The sequence below is a fragment of the Raphanus sativus genome, chromosome 6, assembly GCF_000801105.2.
Source record: "Raphanus sativus cultivar WK10039 chromosome 6, ASM80110v3, whole genome shotgun sequence".
Taxonomy (NCBI): Eukaryota; Viridiplantae; Streptophyta; class Magnoliopsida; order Brassicales; family Brassicaceae; genus Raphanus; species Raphanus sativus.
The window spans coordinates 53,234,360-53,260,174 of record NC_079516.1 but is presented as its reverse complement, the minus strand read 5'-3'; the positions used below and the strand labels follow the sequence as shown (position 1 = coordinate 53,260,174).

Here is a 25,815-nt window from a genome sequence, read left to right as displayed (position 1 = left end):
TGTAATTATTGAATGTTTTTATCTTATTAAAATCTTCTTTATAATAAGTTCGACATATAGATTCTCTCTGATAAACTATGTGTTTTTGGCTTTATTTTATTCTCTCTCTAATAAATATATTTATTTGGCTTGTTGTTAAAATAAATAATTTTAGAACGCAAATGTATAATATTTTTATATTGATATTTTGTCTAAACAATGTGACATATTTCTATATTAATTAAATATTTACATTGTAATTTAATTTTTTATACAAATAAACATATTTGTGTAGTTTGTTGTTAAAAAAATGATTTTGAATGCAAATGTACAGTATTTTTATATTGATTTTTTTGTTATGTGAAACCATTATTTTTTGTTCAAATATAAATCATTTTCAAATACTTTCGTTATTTGAATATTTTTAGTTTCCTATACATCAGAACAAAATTCATGCAGATCCGGGGGATTCAATTTGAAACTCACACATAAATTTATATCCAAACATGGCCTAATATCAAAACCAAAAAAATTTATACCCGAAAAAATTGACCAGTACTTAAATGGGTACCCAAATATTTATTTCTAACGGATTCTGTAAACAAATAAAAAATATTTTATGTGTTCGACTAAATTAAGTGAAATATAAAATTTTATTCAGTAATATTTGTAAAATATTAATAATGATCAATATATGAATATCGATTTGTTTCAATAAGTTATGGAATTGTAATTAATGAATTTAAATTGATTTGAAATGCAGTGGTAGAATCTGTAAATACAAAAAATACAAAAAAGAAGTGCCTAAAAAGAAATATCAAAACCCAAAAAATATATACCCGAAAGAAACGACCCGTACCTAAATGGATACATGAATGTATATGCCTAACTGATTTTGTAAACAAATAGAAAATATTTTTATGTGCTTGGCTAAATGAATATTTACTAATATTTTTACAATATTAATAATGATCAACATATGAATATCGATTTGTTTAGATAATTTTTGAAGTTTTAATTAATCAATTTAAATTGATTTTAAATGCAATGGTAGAATCTATAAATAAAAAAACACAAAAAGGAAATACTAAAAAGAAATTTCAAAACCAAAAAATTTATACCCGAAAGAAACGACTCGTACCTAAATGGGTATCAGAATGTTTATGCCTAACTGATTTTGTAAAAAATAAAAAAAAAATATTTTTATGTGATTGGCTAAAATAGATGAAATATTTTTAATAGTAATTTTACATATTAATAATGATCAATATATGAAGACATCAATTTGTTTAGATAACTTTGGAATTATAATTAATTAATTTAAATTAATTTTAAATGTAGTGGTAAAATCTGTAAATAAAAAAATTACAAAAAGGAAATACCTAATTTTTTATAAATGCAATGACTAAATGTGTAAATAAAAAAAAAGTAAATATACTGCTATCCATGTTTCCAAACAATTCTCATTTAATATTGTTATCCATGTTTCCAAACAAATCTCATTTTTAAACTGCAATTCATGTTTCCAAACACTCCAATTTTGTACTTCAACTTTAATAATATAGATGTACTCATTTGCGGGGGAAGTCGTGGCCGTATAACAGCCTCATACTGAACCAGTTCGAGCTAAACTGAGCAGAGGATAATCTCACTTTTGATCAATGTAAACCGAAAAAGCTATCAATGATTCCACGAGAAATAAAAAAAAATCAAAATGACTCAAGATTTTTATCAGTATCAAATCTTAGGAGAGTAGTAAGAAACATGAAATTATGACATGCTTAAAAGACTAATAAACCAATCATAATGGCAAATGTACAACAAAAGTGTATCTCTCTTCTCATCTATCAGCATATAACAAAACTTAGCCATTGTTGTCTGGTTGGTGATCAGCATCATCAACATCATCTCCCTCTCCAAGATTAACCCAAGGAAGCATCGACTCTAAAAACACAGCCAATGGATTCCTGTTCGCCACATCACGTACCGGCGGTGGTGGTGCTTGCTGGTGGTGCCCTCCTCTTCCTGCAGCCACTACTTGCTCTCCTCCTCCTCCCATTCTCGGATCAGCCACAAAGTTCTGTAAGTTGTCTGGAGGCAGAGTCGGCACCGAATCAGAGAAATCATGTATTGATAAATGAGAGTACCTGAAAAAACAAACCATATGCGATTGATCATCATCAGCTCTCTAAAAGCCCAAAAAGGAAACTTGAGAAACAAAAAAAAAACACTTACTCGTTATGCTTAGCAGGGAAAGCTTCTTCCTTCACCCTCAAGAAGTCCTCCGCGTCGCTTTCCTTCTCATCCAGCGACTTAATGAGTAACTCAGCAGCACTCCTTAGCAGCTTCTGAACATCTGGAAGCCTCCATATAAGGTAGTTCCTCTCCACGTATATGCTGATAAGATGATCCAAGGAAGGGTTCTTCGACTGGTCAGATCTGAAGTAATAGTGTTTAAGCATCTTCGCCCACGCCTGGTCTTTCAAAGGCACCTTGTCCACAAGCTTCTTGAGCACTGTCGGGTGAAGCTTCAAAGCCTGCATCATGAGATCCAAAGAGCTCGACTTCGAAGTATCTAAAGAAGAAGACGGAGACTCCGTCTTCTTCTCGAGGTAAACCCTGGCTATAGCAAGCGAGTAAGAGAAGTTGGGTAACAGCCACAAGGAGTTCTCGCTATGATACTCCTCAGAGAACTCCTCCAGCCACGCGTACTCCTCTGCTCTCAGAGCGAAATAGTCAACGCAGAACAACGCACCAACAGGATTGTCTGTGTCAAGCGAAAGCAGCAGCTTGCAAACCTCCAACGCTGATCTATGACAGCCGCGCCTGTCCATGTTCCTCATGTGAGAGAACAGCGTGGTGAAGAAGGGCTTGTTCGTGTCGTGAGTGAACTTCAACCGGCAGTTACCGTTGAAAGGAGTGAACATAGGGTGCCACGCACGCTCCAGACCGTACAAGCATTTCCCGATGGCGTCAGCAGCCATCTGATGGTCGCCAGCGAACTTGAAGTAGTCTGCCATGGTTATGAGGGAGTCGATGTGGTAAGGGTGGTTGATAAGGACGCTAGCTACACCGTTGAGATCGTGGAGATTCTGCGCGGCTTGGAAGGATCTCTGAGCTTGCTCGTATGAGGATGAATGGATGTATCTGAAGTAGTTGTAACCGTCTTTGGTCTCGAGAAACTCCATGGAGAAAGAACGGTCCCAGCGAGCCCAATTCTCCATCGGAGTGATCAGAACCGTCTTTGTGATGTGATGGACTCCACCACGTCTTCCCCCTCTACCACCACCTTGACTGCTGCTACTCTCAAGCGATCTAACAACCTTTGAACCATACATTCTCCTCAACTCGTTTTCAAGATTCAGATACTTGGGATCTATCTCCAACACTGGTCGTGAAGACGCAGCAGGTTTTGTTGTTTCCTGAGCCTCTTCTTCTTGCTTAGAGTTGGCATCCAGAGAGAGTGCTGCTAAAGTGATTTCAGGCTTCACCACCACGACGTTGGAACGACTTTCTTTGCTTTTCTTCTTTTTCTTCTTCTTCTTCTTCGACTTGTTCTTTGAAGGTGGCTGCACGTTATCATCAGCATTTTCGTCCTTCTTCTCCTCTTCATCTATCTCTGTCTCCTGCAATCAAACCAGTGTTAAAAAAAAATGATAACTTTAAGCATTTATGGATTAGCGACCAAACCTTTTACACTAGTACAACATTAAACATTCAATTTGAATCATTTAATAACAACCAAAATCCAACAATCAACACATACATACAGGCACGATGATTCCAGATACTATATAATGGGAACAAACAATCTAATAAACAGACCTTTTTGAATTCAGGATCTTCATCGCCTTCTTCGTTCAAGAGATCGAAAGGATTAATCGAAGAAGAACGCCCACCAAGATCCTCTTCTTCTTCTTCTTCATCGTGATGATTCTGGTGCTTCGATTCTTCATGTTCCTTGAGCACCTGCTTCAACAACCTCCCAGACATGTCTTCTCCTCCTCTGCTTCGTCGATTTAAGACGGCGACTAGAGTAGATATAATATCTCTCCCCCCGACGAAACCTTTACAAGTAAAGAAAAGGGGTATCTTTCCGGTTTATTACTTAAATTGATTTATGATGGTTTAATCTTAATCTTAAAAGATTGGATATTAGGTAGGTAAAGCCCACAAAATCCATTTAGGCCCATTGGTTTGGTGTATATTATTAAGGAAACCCTAGTATTAACTAGCGAAGGAGGACATTGTGAGAGAGAGAGAGAGAGAGGATGTCGGGGAACGGCGATGGGGCGAAGACAGCTAAAATAGAGGTGTGGTGGGACATGAATGACTGCCCGATACCACGGGAGGGGTATGATGCTCGTCGGGTCCGTCCAAGTATAGAAAGAGCGTTCAAGGAACTAGGCTACTCTGGTCCTGTCTCCATCACTGCCTATGGCGACCAAAAACAAACCCCTTGCCACGTCTTGCGAGGGCTCTCTTCCACTGGAGTCACTGTTGCACATACCAATTCCGGTTAGTTAAAGGGACCTTTTATTATTATTATTATATATATTCTCATCATCGACCATTATTCACTCACTCAACAGAAAGCAGGCGGTCAGTCATGTATCGGGATATGGTGGAATGGCGAGGTCAAAATCCACCACCGGCTACAATAATGATCATATCCGATCAGTTGGAAGGTGACTTGTTATGGGATCTGACCCGTCTGCAACAGCGCACTAGATACCACCTTTTCTGGCTTATTCAATGAAACCTTGGAGTGATTCATTGCTTTTCCGTCAAGCAAATTGGCGGTGGGAACAATTACTAAGCGAACCATTACTACTTAATGTTGTGGAGGAGGAGGAGGAGGGTGGAGGATTATCATTATCTCCTGCCTGCATGTTTTATTGCAAATCGTGTGATTTTAATTGCAAAAGCCTGAAGAAATACAGGAAGCATCTCTCGAGCTATGAGCATGGACTAAAAGTAAGCAAAAGCATCCTCTCTCTATATATTATTTTGTTTCATAATCTGATCATCAACCAACTTGCTCGCTCAGGAGGCTGTAGATCCTCCGTACACACGACTCTTATGTGTAACAAAGAATTGGGCAAGGAACCACCCGGCCACCCCTGAACACGCCACAGCTAAAATACTGGTCTTGTGGAGCATGAAAGACTGTCCGATTCCTGAGGGGTATGATGCTCGTAGGGTCCGTCCAAGTATAGAAAGGGCGTTCAAGGAACTAGGCTACTCTGGTCCTGTCTCCATCACTGCCTATGCCAACCATAACGAAACCCCTCATCACCATCTTTCAGCGCTCTCTTCCACTGGTGTCGATTTTGCACATGTCCTTCCCTGTTAGTCCCCCTTTTCCCTCCCTCTCTCTTATATATATATATTAATTAATAATTAGGGTTATTAATTTTTAAACTATCCAACTTGTTTCCTTTTCAGGGGTCGCATACAGTAGCATGTATTCAGATTTGGAGGAATGGAAATTTGATAATCCTGCTCCGGCTTCATTTATGATCATATCGGATAAAGTTGCTTCCTGCAAGAACCGTTCATCAATTTATTGCACGGCTCTACAAAGGAGCAACTACAACTGTTTTTTGGCTTATTCAGTTAGGCCTTTTGAAATGCCAGTCCTGCTCACTTCTGCAGAATGGCTCTGGGATAGCTTACTTGCAGGTGTTTTGTTCTCTCATCTTCCTTCCACTACTACTACATTACACCACCAAACTAATTATTATTCTGAGCTTTTTTTATTTGTTTCCTACCCAGTTTCAGAGACAAGAGGAGGAGGACACACTCTTCAGAAGTGCAGTGGAAGTGAAATGGTTGTTGCATCTGCCGCCGGTATGTTTTGTTGCAGATTGTGCTACTGTGATTGCAAAAGCCTGGATGCTTTCAATAAGCATCTCTCAAGTTATAAACATACAAAGGAAGTAGGCATCCTCCCTCCCTCCCTCTGCATCAATAGATCCATTTGAGCAACAACCTGTTGTTTAACTCTTTCTGCTCGTCTTGTCAAACAGGAGCACAGAATGCTTTCGCATATGCAATCTCTACCTCGCGAGGGTATGCTCTATAGAATATCCAAGTACCATGATAGGGCAAGTTTTTTTTTTTTTTAATTAAATGATATAGATTTTCAACAGAGAACAATGTGACACATGTCCAAAATACTCATATGTTTCCATTTCATATACATATTGTAGGTAGGATATCCTCCCAAGAAGACCATACGTATGAAGAAGAAGAAAGCAACGTGGAAGGGTTTCGTCCCAAGACCATTACGTTTTACTAGACGTTGAAATTGTGTTTACTAAAGTGAAACTCGTATCTTCCTTTCTAGTCTTCTATGTTTTCCCTTTGAAGTATTTATTTCTCGTTTCCCTGTTGTTTGTTCTCGAACCAATGCTTGCTTAAATTTAAATAAAACTGAATGGATTTTTTTTTAGATTTATTGAATTTCTGTTTAGTAGTAGGATTATGTTTTAATGTGCAATTTAATCATATTTTAAGGTAAATCAAAAAGGTCTCCCCAGTGAACTTCTTTGATGAGAGCGTTCTTGCGTATCAGACTCGGAGTGCGTGAGAGATATGGACACGACACCGAGGTTGTCTTTCACATAAACCATATCCACACACAGTTACTGTACCAGAGCCTCCTCGATGACAGAGCGTTGGTCAGACGTGGCTGTGAGTCCTCGTTAAGTTTCTTGAACAGCTCTGAGTACATCGTGTTTCTTGTATTCTAAGTCAAGTTCACTGTCGACGACCTGAGTTATATAATTTTACCAAAACATACTCAAATCAATTTGTTTCAGACAAGAACCAAAATTGTGAAGAGACACCAAACCTTAGCTGTCATGCTCTCGTGTCTCCAGAAGCTACTCGACATGAAAATTTCTTTCTATGATCGGTATTGATGTTTATTAGGCCAAAAGGTTTGATCCTACAAACACGAGGCGTTGAAAACGACGCTGGGCAAGAGATAGTAGCAGACGCAATCCCATCCATCACTACAGAAAACCTGTGATAGATAAGCTTAACGAAGACCCAGAAAACAAAAAAGACTGAAGCTTTTAAGGAGCTTCTAATTTGGACCGCAGAGAAAGTTGGTTCATTTTATTATTATTATTGAGAATCTGATTGATTAACTTAGAATCCTATGCTTTCTGCTAAGCTAATAATTAGAGTCACTGCTAATTATCTCCTCCTTTTACTTGTATAAAGTAATCTCAATCACGAATTATTCACTTTGATTATGACTCTCTTAACTCTCCCCCCCCCCACGCTCTGTTTTTTACCACTATTTTGTCATCTTCTCTGCTTGAGAACAACTTGCATTTATAACTTTGGACTAGGTGATTCACCCGCATATATATGCGGGAATAACATTTTTCTAAAATCTAAATTGTATTAATATTTATTTTTGTTTTGATTTAGTTTCATATTTTATATTAATTTAGTTAAGCATGTTATTTGTGAGTTATTGAATTGTATATACTTGCTTTTACATAATATTTAATTATGTTATGATATTCGTTTTGAAAATTCTAGTTTGATTTTAATCTAGTGTAGTTAGTTTTTATTGTTTGTATGGTTATTTCAATTGTAATTTTTATTTTTTTTATTATCACAATCACTTATAGAATTTATAAACAAACAAAATTGAAAGTTAAAATTTATTGTTTGAAATCAGTTTAAAATTGCATTATTTAAATTAACTTTACACTTAAAAGTTACAGATAAACATAAATTCAATTCTAGCTACCTAATGTTTTAAAAAAATTTCTTGTAAATCACATATTTGGTTTTCTTTGTGAAGACAAGACTAAATAGAAATTGCATGCACTGCATTCCAAACTGAAATATCGATTTAGGCGGAGTAGCAAACATTACAACATTAAATTTTTAGTAGGCTCTATTACATGTTATAAATGTTTCTTAGAAAAAATGTTTAGTTAACTAAGTTACTTGAAGTTTTCTTACATTATACATTTTACATTATAATAAACATAAATTCAATTAAAGTTACCTAATGTTTTAGAAAAATTTATTGTAAATCATGTATATATTTGGTTTTATTTTGTGAAGCCAAGACTAAATAGAAATTGCATGTACTGCATTCCCAACTGAAATATCGATTTAGGCGGAGTAACAAACATTACAATACTAAAGTTTTAGTGGACTCTATTAGATGCTATAAGTGTTTCCTCGATAAAATGTTTAGTTAACTAAGTTACTCGAAGTCTTCTTACATTATACAGTCTACATTATGATATTATTTGATCTTTCTATACCAAAATAATAGGAGTGCATTTTTATAGAGAAAAACATATTTTTTTTTGTGAATAAAATGGAATTTTAGATATTGAAATATTTATTTTGATGGTTCCAACTTAAATATTTAGTTGTTTATTTATATAAAGATATGAACACCCATGTATTATTAAATTGAAAATTTTTAATTATAAGAAAAAATATTGTAGAAACTAAAAAGTAATTAAATAAAATTTAATAGTAATTATGATGTTTAAGTAAGGTGAAAATTTATAAATAAGATTCTTTAAAATTATATCCTTAAAAATGTTTCTAATTAATGTGACCAAATTTCTAAATAATAAAAATGTTTTTAAAATATATTTCTTACTAATTTGATGTATTTGTTTATTAATGAGATATTATAAATTATAATGTCATAAGAAAACTGATTTATCCAACGTTATTTATGAAAATAATTTATATTTTTTATGAATTTGAGATTTTAAAGGGTATTCATTTTTAATAAAAACATGTTATAAATACAAAAACTGTTATATTGTTATAAATTAAATATATTTCCTTTTTGATATTATATTCTTTTAATATATATAAAATAATTAGTTTTATTAAATTATAGTTTTATATATTTTTAAAAAAATATTTCTATTAAAGATATTATTATTTATATTATATTCCTTTTTGATTTACATAAAAATCGTTTTATTATATAAATGATATTTATAGATTTATATTAAAGATATTGTCTTTTATATTAGATTCCAATTTTGAGTTATATAAAAGGAAATTCTTTTTTTTTATTAAATTACATGTTTAAAAGTGTTGTATATTTATTATAGATATTTCCTTTTTTTATAAAAAGTGATTTGAAAAAACTATTAAAAATTTAATTAAAATATTAATAATGATATTTTAATAATAAACTTTATTCCAGAGTCAATATGAGTCTGTGTGTTTGATGACAAATTTTTTTTTTATTCAATAAGTTTATCACTGTAATACTGATATTTTTCTTAATATCAAAACTATTTTTGTTAACTTTCCTTTTTTAATCACATTATATATAAATAAATTCTATTATTATAAATTCATTTTAAGAAATTTATAAATATTTTAGTTATATATGTTTACTAAAAAGGAAACCTTTAATTAACAGAAATTATGAAAAAGGAAAATCAATTCTAATATAGTAATTATATGTAATATTTTCAATTCATTAAGGGTATCATCGTAATCAACCGCCATAGAAATTAACGTGAGCGCGCCACGTAGAAAACTGACTTCTCAAATAATATTATAGAGATTAAACTAACCATTACTCTCATTTTTATATAGTTAATAGTCACAAATTTAAAAACCATCATCATCTATTAATAATATGAATCCAAATTAATTCCAAAGGTTGTGTTGTTTCATCTAAAAAGTTGCATTTGTTGAAAAGAAGTTGTTATTATATTTGTGTCTTTTCAAGATCATTTCTCAAATATATTAGTTTTAATTAAAAAAAAAATTATTAACATGTCTTTTTTTTTTGGCAAACAATTATTAACATGTCAAAGGATGTGTCTCCTATGTTGATGTATTCTTTTGTCATGAAATGGTTTTAAAATAGTTTTGTGTAACAATTTGTTTTTTTTTACGATAAAAGTTATTATTATCCAAGAAAGGGGAATGTGTTGTTCGAACTTGTTAGCTGTATGATTCAAGAGGAAGCTTACAAACATTGTTTAACAATTTGTTTTATGATTCTTAGAATATGTCTTTGTAAAATCTAAAATAAATGTTTAAGGATATATTTTTGATCCTAAAAGTAGAATTAGTTTAAAAGAAGTTGTTAAAGACATATTCTTAGATATTCTAATAAATTTTAAAAATAAATAAAGTTTTTTATAAATACACAGTTTTTTTTGAAGAAGAAAACACAACTTTTAGATAATTTAGAATGAAACGTTGCAACTGTTAGTGATGAACAATTATAATTTTTGGTGATGAACCATTATAATCGTTGGTGATTATAGTTTTTGGTGATGAATCATTGTAACTTTTAATGTTAACCATTGCAATGTTTAATTGTCAAAAGTTACAATCTTTAATTAGTTTCTTATATAAATAATTGTGAACAATGACAAATCCAAAAAAAAAACCTCACCACAATCACAAATATATTAGAAACTAAAGATAGTCTTTGTTCAAAGACCAGTTAAAAGGATTAATTTTATGCTGGGAACCAGTAAACTTCAAATAAACAGGGATGCGAGTATAATATATAGCTTTTTCGAAAAGTCTTTGTTTCGAGGAGATTGTCGTTGATGCACACACCGACACAAGCATCGACCAAGTCAATCTAACCGGGGGAAATCAAGATGTTACTATTATTTTTTTTGATGCGTAGGTCGGAATTTCAGACAATCTGATGAATGGAAAAAAAATAATGATAATAAATTTGGAACGCTCAATCTCACTCAGATTTGTTATGGCAATACTTACACTTAAAGATTTTTATTCTAGATTTCCAATTTTTCCCTAGTAAGCTATTCTTTGTTATTGCCGAATCATATCTTTGCTATTGTCATGTTTGTCCTGATGAATCCTCTCTTATCTTATGTTTGCTATTCTCTCTTATGTTTGTCCTGATGAATCCTCTGTTTGCTATCTCGATCTTATGTTTGCTCTATTCTGATATCAATCCTCTCTTATCTTATATTTGCTATTCTCTCTTATGTTTGTCCTGATAAATCTATAGAGTATGTATGAATAAGATCATTCAGTTCCATAAAACTAAAAATCCTCTCTTATCTTTGCTATTGTCGAATCCTTATTTTATTGTCGACTTCTCTCTATTTGGTTGCAGGACCTGCTGGTGCACACGGCAATTAAGCCGCTGATAAATGTCTCAAAGATTTCATTAATGATTTGCCTCATGATATGCCTCCGCACAACATGCTCATCATTAGCAATGACCATGGCTTCAAGCCTTGGTTGGATAAGTTGAGAGCTAGAGCTAGAGTTAGAGAACAAGAAGCTAGCGCTCGCGGCTGAAAAAGAAGCAATGAAGTACTTAGATAGCTGGAAGGTGCACACAAGGAATGGAACTGGAACAAAAAGTTCATTCCTTTTCATCGTCTTCTTTATGAGAACCAAAAAGATGAAGAAGAAGAAGATGAAGATGGCCAAGAAGAAGAAGAAGACCAAGATGAAGAAGATGATGAATAAGAAGAACAGGCCAAGAAGAAGAAGAAGGAGAAGATGAGTAAGCTTAGGAACAATCTTTTGTATCTCTGCTATCACATGAGACTTGTTTATCACAGTTAAGTCGGAAGGTGGATTTGGTCAAGTCATAGATAATATGGTTTTTGCTAGTTGTGGTCAAGAACAAATACTAACGGAATTTTTAAAATTTACAGAACAAAAAACATCAAGAAACCTAGTCTTTTGTTCTACTAACAGATGTCATTTCCTTCTTTAGTTCACGATTAGTGCATAATCGAACTCGTCCATGGTTGCAGGCGTAAAGATGTAGGGTTATTCAATCATAATTTGGACCGCAGAGAAAGTTGGTTCATTTTATTATTATTGAGGATCGTATTGATTTGTTTAGAATCCTATGCTTTCTGCTAAGCTAATAATTAGAGTCACTGCTAATTATCTCCTCCTTTTACTTGTATAAAGTAATTTCAATCACGAATTCACTTTGATTATGACTCTCTTAACTCTCCCCCACGCTACTCTTGAATTTTTATCATTTATTTGTCCTCATCTCGGCTTGACAACTTGCATTTATAACTTTGGATTAAAGTGACCATTACTCTCATTTTTTATATACTACTTAATAGTCACAAATTTCAAAACCATCATCATTACGACAGAAAAAAATCACATACCAATTGATTTGAATAATTTTGTAATCACCCTTTAACGAGCTTTCTCTATAGTTTAATTCTATATTTTTTTTTTTAAAGTTTCCGCCAAAAGTAGAAATAATCAGAAGACACTAATCATAGCAGTGATCAAAGTGGGCCCATACACGCCACACAGAACCCAGCCCAAAAGCCCAAAGAGATTCTTCTTTGCTCATTTTATAAAACTGAACTCTCCTCTCCTCTCCTCTCCTCATCATCATCGTCAACAACAACGTCTTCCAACAATCTGCGAAGAAAATGAATCGTAACTTAAGAAACGCCATTATTGCATTCCTTGCTCCACTCCCTTCGATCGTCTTCTACCTTTCCTTTCTCCGTAGCTACTCTTCAACCTCCGAACCCGAGCTCTCCTACATTCATTCATGGTGTTCGAATCACCCGCTTCTTCTCGCAAACCTTCTCTTCTTCTTCAACGTCAATTTCCTCTTCTGGGTCATCGGTTTACTCCAATCCAGCCACTGGGTACTCATCAATTCTCCTCATTTCTCAAAGTTTTGAAATTTGATCTCTTTCTAAAAATGTCAGTTTGATTCTTCAAAATTTTGGCAGATGATCGATGTGTATTGGACTGTGATACCCGTAATGCTGGTTCACTACTTCGCGACGCATCCGTTGGGACAGTACAACAAGTGGAGATCCATGATTGTCGTGATCCTGACATGGGTTTGGAGTGTTCGGTTGACTCATAACTACTTCCGGCGGGAAAATTGGGAGTGGGGTGCGAGAGAAGACTGGAGGTTCAACGACTTACGGAAACAGTACGGGAAACACTGGTGGTGGCTCTCGTTCTTCTCCGTCTACGTTTCTCAGCAGGTAAAGCAGTTTATCCACAAACTGTTCGATGAATTGCCTCAACGAGCTTTGGATAATGAGTAGATTCTTTGTAGTTATAGGCTATAACTATTGTAACTTATACTTTTTTGTGAAAATTGATCAGATCTTCCTCATTGGGATTTGTCTACCTTTATACACCATCCACGCCGTTGATGCGCCTTTGAATATTTGGGACTTCGTTTCCTCGGCTATCTGTTTAACGGGTATTGTCATGGCCTACTTCGCCGACACGCAGCTCCACGAGTTTGTAACCGGAAACCAGAAGCTGAAGGAGCAAGGGAAGCCCAAAATCCCCAATCTAGACACGGGTTTGTGGTATTACTCAAGGCATCCTAATTACTTGGGTGAACAGTTGTGGTGGTGGGGTTTGGTCGTGTTTGCTTGGAACCTTGGGCAAGGATGGACTTTGATAGGTGCGTTGGTCAATACTCTGTGTCTAGTCTATGTAACAATCCTTGTAGAGCGTCGGATGGTGAAACAAGAATACAGAGCTGAAGCTTATAGAGCGTATCAGAAGACAACTTCTGTGTGGATTCCATGGTTCAAGAAGTCTCAGGTTACTGCGGCCAGTAAAGATAAGAACACTTGAATGTTATTGGCATGATTAGTCTGTTTCAATGGGGTCTCGACCGATCCTTCAATTGTGTATTATTGGCATTGTTTTTTTTTGTCTTTATTGTGTCTTTGTGTGTTGTCTACGAAAATTTGTATTAAAATGGGTTTGGAGATGGGTCTAAATAGTGTTATTTATATATGGAGTTTATTTAATTTATTTAGCTTGAATATTTTTTCAATAAATAAGTAAATAATATTTACGATTCTGTTTGTAACCGATAATGATAGTCTAGTTGTTTTTTCGTTATATATTTTCAGCAAAACTAAAATTAAAAAGCATATGCCAATAACGATATTCTAGTTGTGTTTTTTCGCTATACATTTACAGCAAAATTAAAATTAAAAAGCATATGCTAAATCAGTTGGATATTGATAACTTATACATTAGAATATACCTTAAGAATATTTTATCAAAATCTTCGTAAAAATCAATTCAAGACTCTATAAAAACAGAGTCGAATGTGATTAACTTCTTTCGTATTCATTTAATCTTAAAAACACACACGCAATGGAAAGAACACTAGCCTTTTTATGTGTTTCTTTGATCTGCCTAAGTCTCTCGGTTTCACCTGTAGACGCCTACGGTAGAAGCCAACTTCGGTTTAATTCAAATGGCCGGTTTAAAATTCTGCAAGTGTCAGATATGCACTACGGTTTTGGCAAAGAGACGCAATGCTCAAACGTAACACCGGAAGAAAGTCCTTACTGCTCTGATCTCAACACCACCTCCTTCATACAACGCACTATCGCTTCCGAGAAACCCGATCTCATCGTCTTCTCCGGTACAGACTCATACACACAAATCAACTTTGTTTTTGTTTCATAAAACATTCTCTCGCGTATAGTGTGTATTCGTATTTTCAATGTACTTATATATATTTCGTCAAAAAAAAAATGTACTTATATATAACATAATTATATTTCTATCAATGTTATTTTAATTTATCCATGCACAGTTGAAATTTTTTTCTTATCATTAATGAGTATATAGGATACATATTGTATTATGTAATTATATCATTTGTTGGTTCTCTTAACGCAGGAGACAACGTAAATGGAATGTGCGAGTCGGGTGACGCGGCGAAATCAATGGACATGGCATTTGCTCCGGCGATCGAAGCGAAGATTCCATGGGTGGCCATTCTTGGGAATCACGACCAAGAATCAGACATGACAAGAGAAACATTGATGAAGTACATCGTGAAAATGCCTTACACGTTGTCTGAAGTTAACCCTTTCGGTTCTTGGCTATATCCCATCGATGGCTTCGGGAACTACAATCTACAAATCGAGGGTCCTTTTGGGTCGCCTCTCTTCTTTAAATCCCTTCTCAATCTTTATATGCTTGATGGTGGAGATTACGTTAAACTCGATGGGTTTGCTTTTAGTTATGATTGGGTTAAGTCCTCTCAAGTGAACTGGTATGAGCACGCTTCCAAATGGCTAGAGGTAAGCCACAAAATATGTATTTGCTTATTGAGGATATGTGATGACTTTTAGAGAAAAATAAATAAATGCTATTTTTTATGTATAAAAATTATAATTTATTTTATATATCACACACCTCTTTGAATGTCAAACCGAGTTTGCAATTTTGTAACAGATGGAACACAAGAAATGGCCATTTCCACAGAATAGTACGGCACCGGGGTTGGTTTACCTCCACATTCCAGTACCCGAATTCAAACAGTTCAGCACACCGTCATATGGAGTGACTGGAGTGAGACAAGAACAGACATCTTCTCCACCTATCAACTCAGGTTTATTCACCAAACTTGTCGAAAGAGGTGAGGTCAAAGGTGTTTTCAGCGGTCACGACCACGTTAACGACTTCTGTGCCACACTTAATGGAGTCAACCTTTGTTACGCTGGTGGTGCCGGGTACCATCATGACTTAATTTGACTCAAAAGCTTTATAACCATTCTTATAAACCCTATTTTTATTAATTAATGTGACACACTTTAGGTATCATGGGTACGGAAAGACTGGATGGGCAAGGAGAGTAAGAGTAGTTGAAGCTCAGCTTGAGAAGACTAAGTATGGAAGGTGGGGAGCCGTTGATAAAATTACAACGTGGAAACGACTCGATGATAAGAATCATTCTTTGATTGACACTCAACTTCTTTGGTCCAAGAACACAAGTAAGTAATGTCATTTTATTAAACTATTCGACTTTATTCTACCAAGAATTCGAGTTGGTTCTCTGATCTTAATTTGATGTTTTTGTTTTATTGCAGCTGCTGATAAAAATTATAGGTTTAAATGCAATATGATAAAACAGCACTGATCATTGATTAAGCGGAGGACATCTTGTAGACTATTATTAGGTTGCTTTTGGTTTTATTATTTTATTTTTGTTCATTATTATGATTTTATCTGAAATAAGACAATTCAGCTTCTAATTTCTTCATTTCTGCTACATTTTACGTTCTATTATTATTAATACAACATTTGATTTTTATCTATCAACACGAGTCAATGTGAACCTCCCTGAGGTCAAAATCAGGCTAGAATTTCAATTCACTTTAGCTCGTCTAAACGACTAGACATTTGACTGTTTCCATTAAAGACGGCATGTTGTTTTCTGAGTTGTTCGAGAAGGCCTGGCCTCCTCCAACTAGGGTTTCCGTTTTGACATTGTCTGATCAGTATAACTTTTTCACTCGTTTCGAGTAGTCTTCATGCACATCCACTAATCCACCAATCGAGATTTGATGTTATCTTAACCAATCTCTAACGATTTATATAATCGACCACATCATATCAAATTGAGATAAACACAGACATCAAATCAAATGTATATTTACAACTCGCTAAATTGAAAACTAACAATGATGTATTTATTTAGAATATTTTTCCCACATATTTAAATTTACAATCAATGATTTTTTATATACTACTAATTGTTTTGTTCGAATTTGCGGGCTTAATATTTTTTTAAAAAAATTATAAATAGATATATTATCAATTTAAAAATCATTAGAATAAAAATATTTTTATGTTTTTGAAATATTTAATAATTAATTAAATATTGATTTTTATGTATAATATTTTTTATTTTAACAAAACATCTTTTATTACATGAAATCAACTTGAAATATTCATATATACATAAATATATTTTTAAAATATTACGATATAAAATATTTTTGGAATAATATAATATATAATCTTTTAGATAATGATTGAATACCATACTAATGAAATTCTTTTTTAATTCATGAGTAATTATATTAACAAATATAACTTAATTATTTATTAAGAATAATAAATACTTTCAACTTTTTAAATTTGGAACAGAAAAAATATTTTATAAATAATAGTATAAATAATTTTAAATATTTTGCCAACTTTTTCAGAAATTATCACAATGAATGATTTTGATTGTCCTAAAAAATTATTATAAAAGATAAATGATTTATGATATCTTATGTGATATATATATATATCGATTTAATATTATTAAACCAAATATAATATAAACATATATGTAATACTTTAATATTACTAAATTATTGTATATAAGTTTGGTTGTCTTTAAAAGATATTAAATATTTTCAAAATAATGATAAATTATTAGTTAAATCACTAAAATTATTTACAAATATTAATAATTAAGTATAAAATCTGACTAAACATATAATTACAGAGAAATGATAAATAATCAAATTCACTTCTCAAATAATAGTATAGAGGTTGTTGCCAATCTTTTTAATTAAAAAAATCGGCAATCTCTTTAATTTAAAGTTGATAATCGTTAAAATTCTACTAAACAAGTGTTTGATGATAATGTATTGGTAGTAAGACGTAGACGTACATATATATATATGCGGCCATATGCATTTTTGAAACGTCACCAAGTAATTTCCAAACCTTTTTGCGATTAATTTAGTTAGCTATACTATATAAACCCTAAATTTAAAGCTTCAGAGTAGCGAATGTATGTTTATAACAAGACCATGTCATAATTAACCAGGATATAAAACTAGTAGATGCATCTATGTACATGAGTATTATAAATATAACATTCATTTGCATTAATTGTGTTTCTGCAGTGATATCTAAATGTAGATTGCAGCGTCCAGACCAAGAGACGAAAAGAGAGACCCAAAATACAATATACATACCTGACAACAATTTTATAATTTTCATAGCCTTTAGCTTTTATATATGGTATATTAATTACTGCATCAGAAAAGATAAGTGAAAACAGATCATACTTTTTTCAATCGCCCCAAGATGTAAAAGAAAGAAAAACTCTTCTCTTTTCTCGTTTTGCTAATTCAGACATCACACAATTATATATAGATGTACGTTTTTTATTATTGCTTTGGCACTGCCCACCTCCTGCAAGTCTGCCTGCCTAACTAATATCCAGCAATGGGTTCAGAGAAAAGCAGCAGCAGCCATATTTACCAACCAAACATAGAAATCCATAACCAAATTAATTGCAGGGACAATAATTAGTGATGCACATATACCTGCAAATTGCAGCAACGTATCTATACAGAGAATTCACTTTTCCAAAATAGCCCATCAAACTCTGAAACTTTCTGACCTTAGAGAGATGCAAGAGAGATATGGGTTTACACTGATCCCAATCATATTTCATGTCTCTTCTTACACATCTCACTTATTAGGTATCTGTGTCCAGTTTTTTTCACTCTATATACAGCCTTTGCAATACTACATACCATAACCTATGGTATGTTTTGCAAATGTATAACAGACTAGCAATTGATATATGATATCATGAATGTAGATGCATCTATGTACACAAATCAAATATTCTCAAGAACAACTTAACAGAAGACTATTAGAGTCCATATAACTTATCTACATATGGACAAACATACCATTTCTCGATAAAAATGTATAATCAAATCAATGCATTATATATGTTGTCATATATATATATATTTATATAGAATTTATGTTTAATTTTAAATACCAACTAATCTCATCATCATTACTGATCCAAATCAAAAGGCAGTGAGGACTTTCCTTTCTTAGAGAAGTGATCATCTTCACTGCTGCTTCCAAGTCTCAGCTGAAACAAAGAGGAGGACGGAGAATCACCGCCACGTGGCAAGCTCCTAACGGAAGATGAAGATTCTTCCTCCATATCTACTCCAAAAAGCCTCAGCCTCTTCCCGGCCGTTCCAACAACCGCCTGGCTAACCTGAGCTCCTCCGTGCAGCATCACCGGCACAGAATCAATCACCAACGGATCAGCCACCACCGCCCTTTGATCTACCAAGTACCCGTATCCAAATTCTCTCGGAATTTGAGGATAATTATAACCACTGTGATGATGGTGATGATGACGTGGCTGCTGATAGTTGTAAAGATTGTAACTAGTCGCTGTCGGAAAACCGTAAAACCTAGGAAACATAGATCCAGCAGCAAAGTGAGCAATCGATGTCGGATGGTCAGGGACTTTAGGTCTTCTCCTCCAATCGATAAACAAGCGGCTGTCTCTTCCTGAATCTCCGACACATCTCTGGAAAGAGACAATATCTCCGGCGTCTAGCTTCTTGTCTTTAACGAAACGGCTCCAACCTTTAGTCATGACATAGCTCTGGCTACTGTTCCAGTAAGAGTAACGGAACCTCCATGACTTCCCTGCGAGATCTTCGAAGTTTAGAAGCAAACCTTTCTCGTTTGAGGTTGAATCTAAAGGGAAGTATCTCTCTGCGTATTGCTTTGGGATCACGAGCCGGTTTAGTTTCCCTACGTCGCTTGGAGTCACCACTTTGTCGAACATGTGCTCCCTCTCTACTTCTTCCATGGGCTTCTTGGCTTCTTCTTGTTCTTGTTCTTCTTCATCTTCTGCTTCTCTAGTAAGAGACAAGTTTGTCATCATCTTCTTTTGATTAATGAATGGTATGGTGTCAAGATTTGGTTTCTGACTTGAATTTGATGATTCCAACAGCAAGCGGATGGGGGGGGGGTGACTTTGGGATTGAGAAATGAGGAGAGAAGCAGCAAACCCTAATTTTTGAAGGAGAGGAGGAGAATTGGAGGAGCAAAAAAAGGTTAAACTAGTGATGTGATTGATCTAATTATTCATGGATAGAAAGTTGGGTTTTGCCTAACTGATGATCACCACGATCTCTCTTTCTCTTATCTATGTTTCACTGTGTTTATGCAATAGCTATGGCTCTCAGAAATTTAAATGAAGAAATCAAATCAAAAAAATATTGTTAATATTTTTAGAAGAATGGGAGGAAATTTTTTGATTGATATAATGTTACAACTTACATGATGTGAATGATGGAGATATGAGCAAGTGAGAACCAATTTTAGAGGGACCCCTTGAATAATCTGGTTCAGTTCATGTGACCATTGTTTCTTTTTTCTTTTCTCCTTACATAAAATATTCTTTTAATCAATTTCTCATACACTAATATCTTCAGTTTGCCAAATTTTAAAAAGAAATCAGATTTGTCCAACGAATATATTTTGTACATGGTTGGGATATGAGGAGGAAAAGGAGATGGTAACGTCAAGGGCTTAGGAAGAAAATTTTGTTTTTTCTTCTGAATAATTTGTAATTTTTTAAAAATTAACAATCATTAACAATTAAAAAATCTAGCATAATAAATGCTAAGCATCGAATGGAGAACTTTTTTATGGGTTTGCTGCGCCTTTTGTTTTTTTTTTCACAAAGACAAAGATTAGCATGTTGTTTTAGCCGTGGTCTTTACTGCTGACTTTTTGTTATGGCTCTCTTTCTCTTAATTTCTTCTTGGTGTGCATAACATTGTGTGTTTGTTACATGTTTTTACTACTACGTCTAGGCATAGACGTTCGGATTGGACCGGTTTTTTTCAGGTTTAGGTTTTTGAGATTTTAAATATTTGGATTCAATAGGTATTTTTAAATTTTTGGTTCAGATTCAGGTCGGTTCTTCTCAGTCCGGGTCAGTTCAAATTTATAATTAAAAATTTGTAAAATACCTATAATTTTTGGATTCATATCGGGTCAAGATCGAATTCGGGTCAAATTCCGATATTTAGGATCTGAAAATATAAGAATACACAAATTTACTCAAAATCATGTATATCTAAAATTTTATAAAACAATTTTAAATAAACTATTAAAATATTTTTAAATTCTAAACTTTACATTTAAAACTTTATATTACTTAAAAATGTTACAAAATAATAACAAAGAAATGCTAACAAAAAATATTTCAACGAAATCATAAAATAAAATATAGAAAATAAACACAACAAAACATAGTTTTTAGAGATTCATGTTTTAAGTCGGGTATGAATTGATTTTTATCGTATCAATTTTTGGGTTCAGATCTATTTAGATCGGTTCTTTTCGGTTCCGTTCTTTTGGATAGAAAAACTTTAAATCCAATAACTACTTATAAATTTTTGGATTGGTTTCGGTTCAGATATTTTCACGGTTCCAGTTTCGATTTTCGGATCCAATTAAAATGTCCACGCCTAACTACATCCGTATTGAAGACTTGCTGTATACTTTTCTCCACTTGTAAGAGATTCTTTTTATAATAATCACAAAGTTATATCTTCTATTTGTTTTTAAAGTCCAAATAGATATACTATCCCGCACATATATGTAAACATTAAAATAATTCATAGATTTTAAATATATCAATTACAACGAACTATTAATCAGTGTATCAATTGTTATTTATGTCAAATATAATTTATATTTTATTATTTTAATATATTTTCTTGGTATGCTCCTTGTTATTTATATATAAAACTTAATAATAATCAAAATTCAAAATTATGGACTTGATCATATATATCATTCTTGTAATGATACGAAAATATTAACAAAGGAAAGAAGTCTATCGTATTTGTGAGTATAATGTGAGACTGAATTCTTGTTTTGAGTTCGAGTGCGAGACTAACAAATCTTACCACAAGAAATCTATGTTCTTTTTTTTTCTGATCGTCAAAAGATTAGAAAAGCTTAAAATGAGCATTAAACCTAAAATAGTTATATAATTTAGTTTTTGCCTAAGAAATATTTTTAAGGATTCTTAAAATCGGCATGGACATATATTATCTAGCTATTTAAAGTCAAATAATTTTTTAAGATATAAAAAGTGTTCACTAAGTCACTTTTCATTTCTGGATTGAGAATATATTATTTATTTTGTTGTTGTATCTTTTCAAAGTTATGAGGTTAATTAAAAGTATCTATCAAGTATCAGTCGCCATCTTATTTGGTTCGGCCGATTACTTTTTTTCTTCAAAAAGAACAAGCCTGGACAGTTTAAACTTCGGATAAACAAGCTTAATCACGTTGACAATTTTATTCTGAAAGAAAGAAAGTTTCATTTTAAAAATAAAACAGTGTATATATAAATATCTGTAAAAATTAAGTTACATTGTAGCAGAGCAGACCCTGAAACTTTAGGAGTTTGTGACAATATCTATATAATTTTTTTAAAAAATTTGGGAATCTAAATTTTTTTGGAGAATTTATATGTGTGCAATTTTTTAAAAAAATTTCGGAAAATTATTGCAAATATTTCACGTAGCATGGTTGAAGACCTGCACAGTAGTAGTTTTATTTGTTCTCTTGATTTGAAATAGTGATTGTTTGCAGGATGATTAACAAAAATATATAAAATATCAGCAGAATTAGCAATAAAATCAAAATTAAAATATACATATATGACTTAATATTTTATTATTTAGAATTTCTATTAAGATAATTATAACCAGAATATTTTTAAAAAAATCATAATAAGCATCCAGGGGAGAGAGAAACAACAAAATATAGGAACCTCTTCAGTCAATCAAAAACTAATAAAATAGACTTGGTATCATATTGACATATTGTTCTCGGACCGGCCAAAGAATCTTATAGAGTTTATGGCTCAAGATATATAACTTTTACGTTAAACGATAATAGATACACTTGTTTGTTCCAGCGCATCGTGCTAACATCTTGTAATGACGTTCTTGTTTTATCCATGTGACACTGAGCATAGTAACAATATTACATGTTACTCTAGAACATGATTCTTGTCAATCAGACCCTTACAAGTCCTTAGCAATTAGATATATATTAATTGTTTTCCGTATAGTTAATCTTACATATAAGGTTCTTACATACGTGGTCCTGACAGAGACTAAGCACCCTTCGTGTCCAGTCGTCCAATTTCGGTTAACACTTAACAGTAATCAACGGCTAGCTGGATACAGTTAAAGTTTAGACTTTATTAAAATAGAATTATAAGTCTATTTCATGTTAATGGACGTTATTATAGTCGATGACTACTTAAACCACTTTTTACTATCAGTATCTCACAGAATTTAATTGACGGTTTTTAGCTTTTTTTTAATGCGATCATAGAATTTGATTATAGGAAAATTTAAAAAGTTGAAATTATAAAGCATGCAGTAGGTAGTGGACATTCATAAACGTGGTCCAAAATCTCATCCTTAGTACATAACTGGCTGGACACAAAAGCCTCTAGTCGATACATTGTTTTCTTCTGTTTTATCGTGTTATTGATTAGAATTTTAATCAACACTACATGACTTTTCGCATCTTAATCTGAATTACTATAATGGTATAACTAATTGTATTTGATGATATAAATTTTTATATATAATTAAGTATCTGCATTGCTTATCGTCTTTCTTTGTAACTTTCTATATACAACGGATTGTGTTTTCTTTAGTGTGCATCTTATAATATCACACCATGATTAATATATAATTGATTGAAATATTAGGCTGGATGTTATATATCAGCAAAAAGAAATACTACTCATCAAATTATTTCAAGATTTGCAAAAATAGCGAAGCACAGCAAAAGGCAATTCGATTAAATCCTTCTTTATATAAATGAATACAATTCTTTTTGTTCTCCTTTCTGTCAATGAACTTAATATATTACCATCTCTCTATGTCTATAGTTTCTTGTAGAGAGATAGAGAGAATAATATAATAAATATCAGGAAATTACGAGGAAACCATAACGTCGTCCTTTTAAAAGCTATGCCCTATTAGCCAAGGGGACCTCTCTACTTCTAGACACCCCCACTCTTCAATTCCTATCAACCTTTTTATAAATTGTAAACATGAATCTAACTTTAAACTTGTAGGGGGAGACTCAGCTTTTCAAATGGTTAATGCCTTAACGAATCATATATTTGTTATGCTATACTAAAATATCAATAGCTCAAAAAATTATCAATAGCTCGAGTAGTGTAGCTAGAGACTAATGAAAAACGGAACAGATTGATAGTTGTACTACTGTTACAAAACATATTGTTGCTTCTTTTGACAGAACAAAATATGTAGTTTGGTTTAAATTGACACACAAAAACGATCGAGGTAGTTTGCTACTCGTTGTTTTGTGGGATTAAACTTGTATCGCTAGTGAACCAGATTAGCTTATGATAATGATGGAGAGTAGGTATATGTATACATATATAAAGCATATGATAATGAAAAAAGGAAAATATGGGGCTTAGGGTTAGGACCACTTTGTAATTGTATACCTAAAAATCCAGATCACTCGGACACTTATGAACTCTTTTCTTGTTTAAACAAATGTCCACTCGCCTGGAAAACTCTTTTTCCCTCAGAGTCTTCCCCTCCTTTCAAATGGCAAGTCCAATCTGTATACATATATACCTTCCTTATTTGTAAATTATCTCAAATCCCAAGCGATCCTCTTTTTCATTTAAATAAAAGTTTAATATTAACTCAAAACCTTCTTTATCTACCCAACCATTTATAGCAACATACATAAGTATCCAGTCTATACAATTACTTTCATGTGTATGATGACCTTATTGATCATTACACATGGCTATAAATAGTTTGATCAGTCGCTTGCGATGACAAGAAAGCGCATAGCCTTTAGAAAATTAGGGTTTCCCTGTTTTTATAAAGAGAATTATAATATAAATAAGTTGTATGCATCTTGGACCGACGCTATTTCCGTAGAGTCACTCGTGTTAATATAAATCGACCATTATTGATTATGAAAAGGGTATTGATGATAATAATAATACATATAAGATCGGTCGCCATCGAAGAGGTAGTGGTGAAGTGGAAGGCGGTCCAATTTCTTAAATGAAATTATTTTGGTTAAACATAAAACTATAAACAATGGAGAATCGGTGGTACGCTAATGGCAACAACATGCTCCAGTTGTCAATTTGCCCCAGAGTCTGACTACGACTATCTCTCTCTCTTGCCGGCCTTCTCTTTTAAAAGAAAAGGGTTAAACATAATTAGTCTTTTAAGCATGCATCTTGAAAAGTTTATATACAAAAAAATAAAACGAATAGACTATTGTTCTCAACAATATTAGTATTATTTTGTGGTTTATGCGAGTAGTAAACTGCAAACCCAAATAAATATCAATAACATTTTTTTGACAAAGAAAACCAATTAGTAATTCATATATAGCCTCTTTATTATGTCATCATGTTTTGCTTCCCTTCTCTAACATTTCATTATTTAGTGATAGTGAAAATGATAGATTTTGTTTACGATGTAAATGCAAATATATAAGGTGGGGTAGGTTTGTAGAGAAGGATGGATACAAATGAAATCAACCCGCTCAGGTTGTCTCAACTCTGAAGGCCAAAAACACTATTTATTAATTTTGGATGCTTCTTTTTTGCAAAAGGTTAAAAAAAAAGAGAGACAAGGTTTAGAAAAAAAAAAGTAAAAAAAGAATTATATATTTTCACATTATTATGTATAGTAGTATACATTTACAAAAAAAAAGTAGTATTATACATTTATATTACTAATGAACTTTTGTATGTGTATGCATTGACTCCATACTCCACATATATAAAAAGGACTCTGCAGTAACTGCGATAGTCAGCTTCCCTGCAGCTCCTATACTCACAATTAATCATTCATTCAATTCACTGTTCATACCCTTAGACCTTGATGAGTGTATACGTATATACACACGTACAAATGTCGGTCCATATTGTACAAATAATTTCGTCATTTAGCTGATTAAAAATAAAGTGAGGGGACTCTATAACATATAGAGTGGTCCCTAACAAAGAAAAAGTGAGGCCCAAAATAAATACGATATGATGATAAATGGAAAAGCCCATTCTCTGTCTATATATGTGCACCTCATGTTTAGTCGCTTTCTCATTTGGATCCATCCACACACGATACGATACTTTGCCAA

General features: G+C 32.9%; 5 protein-coding genes and 1 long non-coding RNA gene across 9 annotated transcripts; 4 read left to right on the top strand and 2 right to left on the bottom strand.

The window, feature by feature from the left end:
- Positions 1 to 1,681: 1,681 nt before the first annotated feature.
- On the bottom strand, positions 1,682 to 4,063 carry LOC108811253 (uncharacterized). Its single transcript, XM_018583296.2, has 3 exons — positions 3,805 to 4,063; positions 2,215 to 3,605; positions 1,682 to 2,126 (listed from the first exon to the last, which is right to left on the bottom strand). Exons 1-3 carry the CDS (start codon positions 3,970 to 3,972, stop codon positions 1,844 to 1,846), a joined length of 1,842 nt encoding a protein of 613 aa, XP_018438798.2. The 5' UTR covers positions 3,973 to 4,063; the 3' UTR covers positions 1,682 to 1,843.
- Positions 4,064 to 4,205: 142 nt separating this feature from the next.
- LOC108811254 (uncharacterized) lies at positions 4,206 to 6,438 on the top strand. 4 transcript variants are annotated; one of them, XM_018583298.2, is made up of 7 exons: positions 4,206 to 4,497; positions 4,572 to 4,956; positions 5,030 to 5,330; positions 5,428 to 5,664; positions 5,758 to 5,921; positions 6,012 to 6,054; positions 6,195 to 6,438. In XM_018583298.2, the coding sequence occupies exons 2-7, from the start codon at positions 4,735 to 4,737 to the stop codon at positions 6,281 to 6,283; spliced, it is 1,056 nt and encodes a 351-aa protein (XP_018438800.2). In that variant the 5' UTR covers positions 4,206 to 4,497; positions 4,572 to 4,734; the 3' UTR covers positions 6,284 to 6,438. The 4 variants fall into 4 exon arrangements, with proteins under 4 accessions (XP_018438800.2, XP_056844118.1, XP_018438799.2 ...); XM_056988138.1 differs by having other exon boundaries at positions 4,207 to 4,497; positions 4,579 to 4,956; positions 6,012 to 6,089; XM_018583297.2 differs by having other exon boundaries at positions 4,207 to 4,497; positions 6,012 to 6,089.
- Positions 6,439 to 10,590: 4,152 nt separating this feature from the next.
- On the top strand, positions 10,591 to 11,624 carry LOC130496196 (uncharacterized). Its single transcript, XR_008935263.1, has 2 exons — positions 10,591 to 10,791; positions 11,117 to 11,624. It is a non-coding gene; the product is annotated as an uncharacterized LOC130496196 (long non-coding RNA).
- Positions 11,625 to 12,370: 746 nt separating this feature from the next.
- On the top strand, positions 12,371 to 13,791 carry LOC108806753 (uncharacterized protein C594.04c). The gene is made up of 3 exons (XM_018578939.2): positions 12,371 to 12,647; positions 12,735 to 12,998; positions 13,123 to 13,791. The coding sequence occupies exons 1-3, from the start codon at positions 12,423 to 12,425 to the stop codon at positions 13,606 to 13,608; spliced, it is 975 nt and encodes a 324-aa protein (XP_018434441.2). The 5' UTR covers positions 12,371 to 12,422; the 3' UTR covers positions 13,609 to 13,791.
- Positions 13,792 to 14,106: 315 nt separating this feature from the next.
- On the top strand, positions 14,107 to 15,784 carry LOC108810150 (probable inactive purple acid phosphatase 14). Its single transcript, XM_018582281.2, has 4 exons — positions 14,107 to 14,416; positions 14,677 to 15,083; positions 15,238 to 15,515; positions 15,601 to 15,784. Exons 1-4 carry the CDS (start codon positions 14,143 to 14,145, stop codon positions 15,782 to 15,784), a joined length of 1,143 nt encoding a protein of 380 aa, XP_018437783.2. The 5' UTR covers positions 14,107 to 14,142.
- Positions 15,785 to 18,383: 2,599 nt separating this feature from the next.
- Positions 18,384 to 19,915, bottom strand: LOC108809175 (B3 domain-containing transcription factor NGA1). The gene has a single exon (XM_018581308.2). The coding sequence runs from the start codon at positions 19,499 to 19,501 to the stop codon at positions 18,605 to 18,607; it is 897 nt and encodes a 298-aa protein (XP_018436810.2). The 5' UTR covers positions 19,502 to 19,915; the 3' UTR covers positions 18,384 to 18,604.
- Positions 19,916 to 25,815: the final 5,900 nt, after the last annotated feature.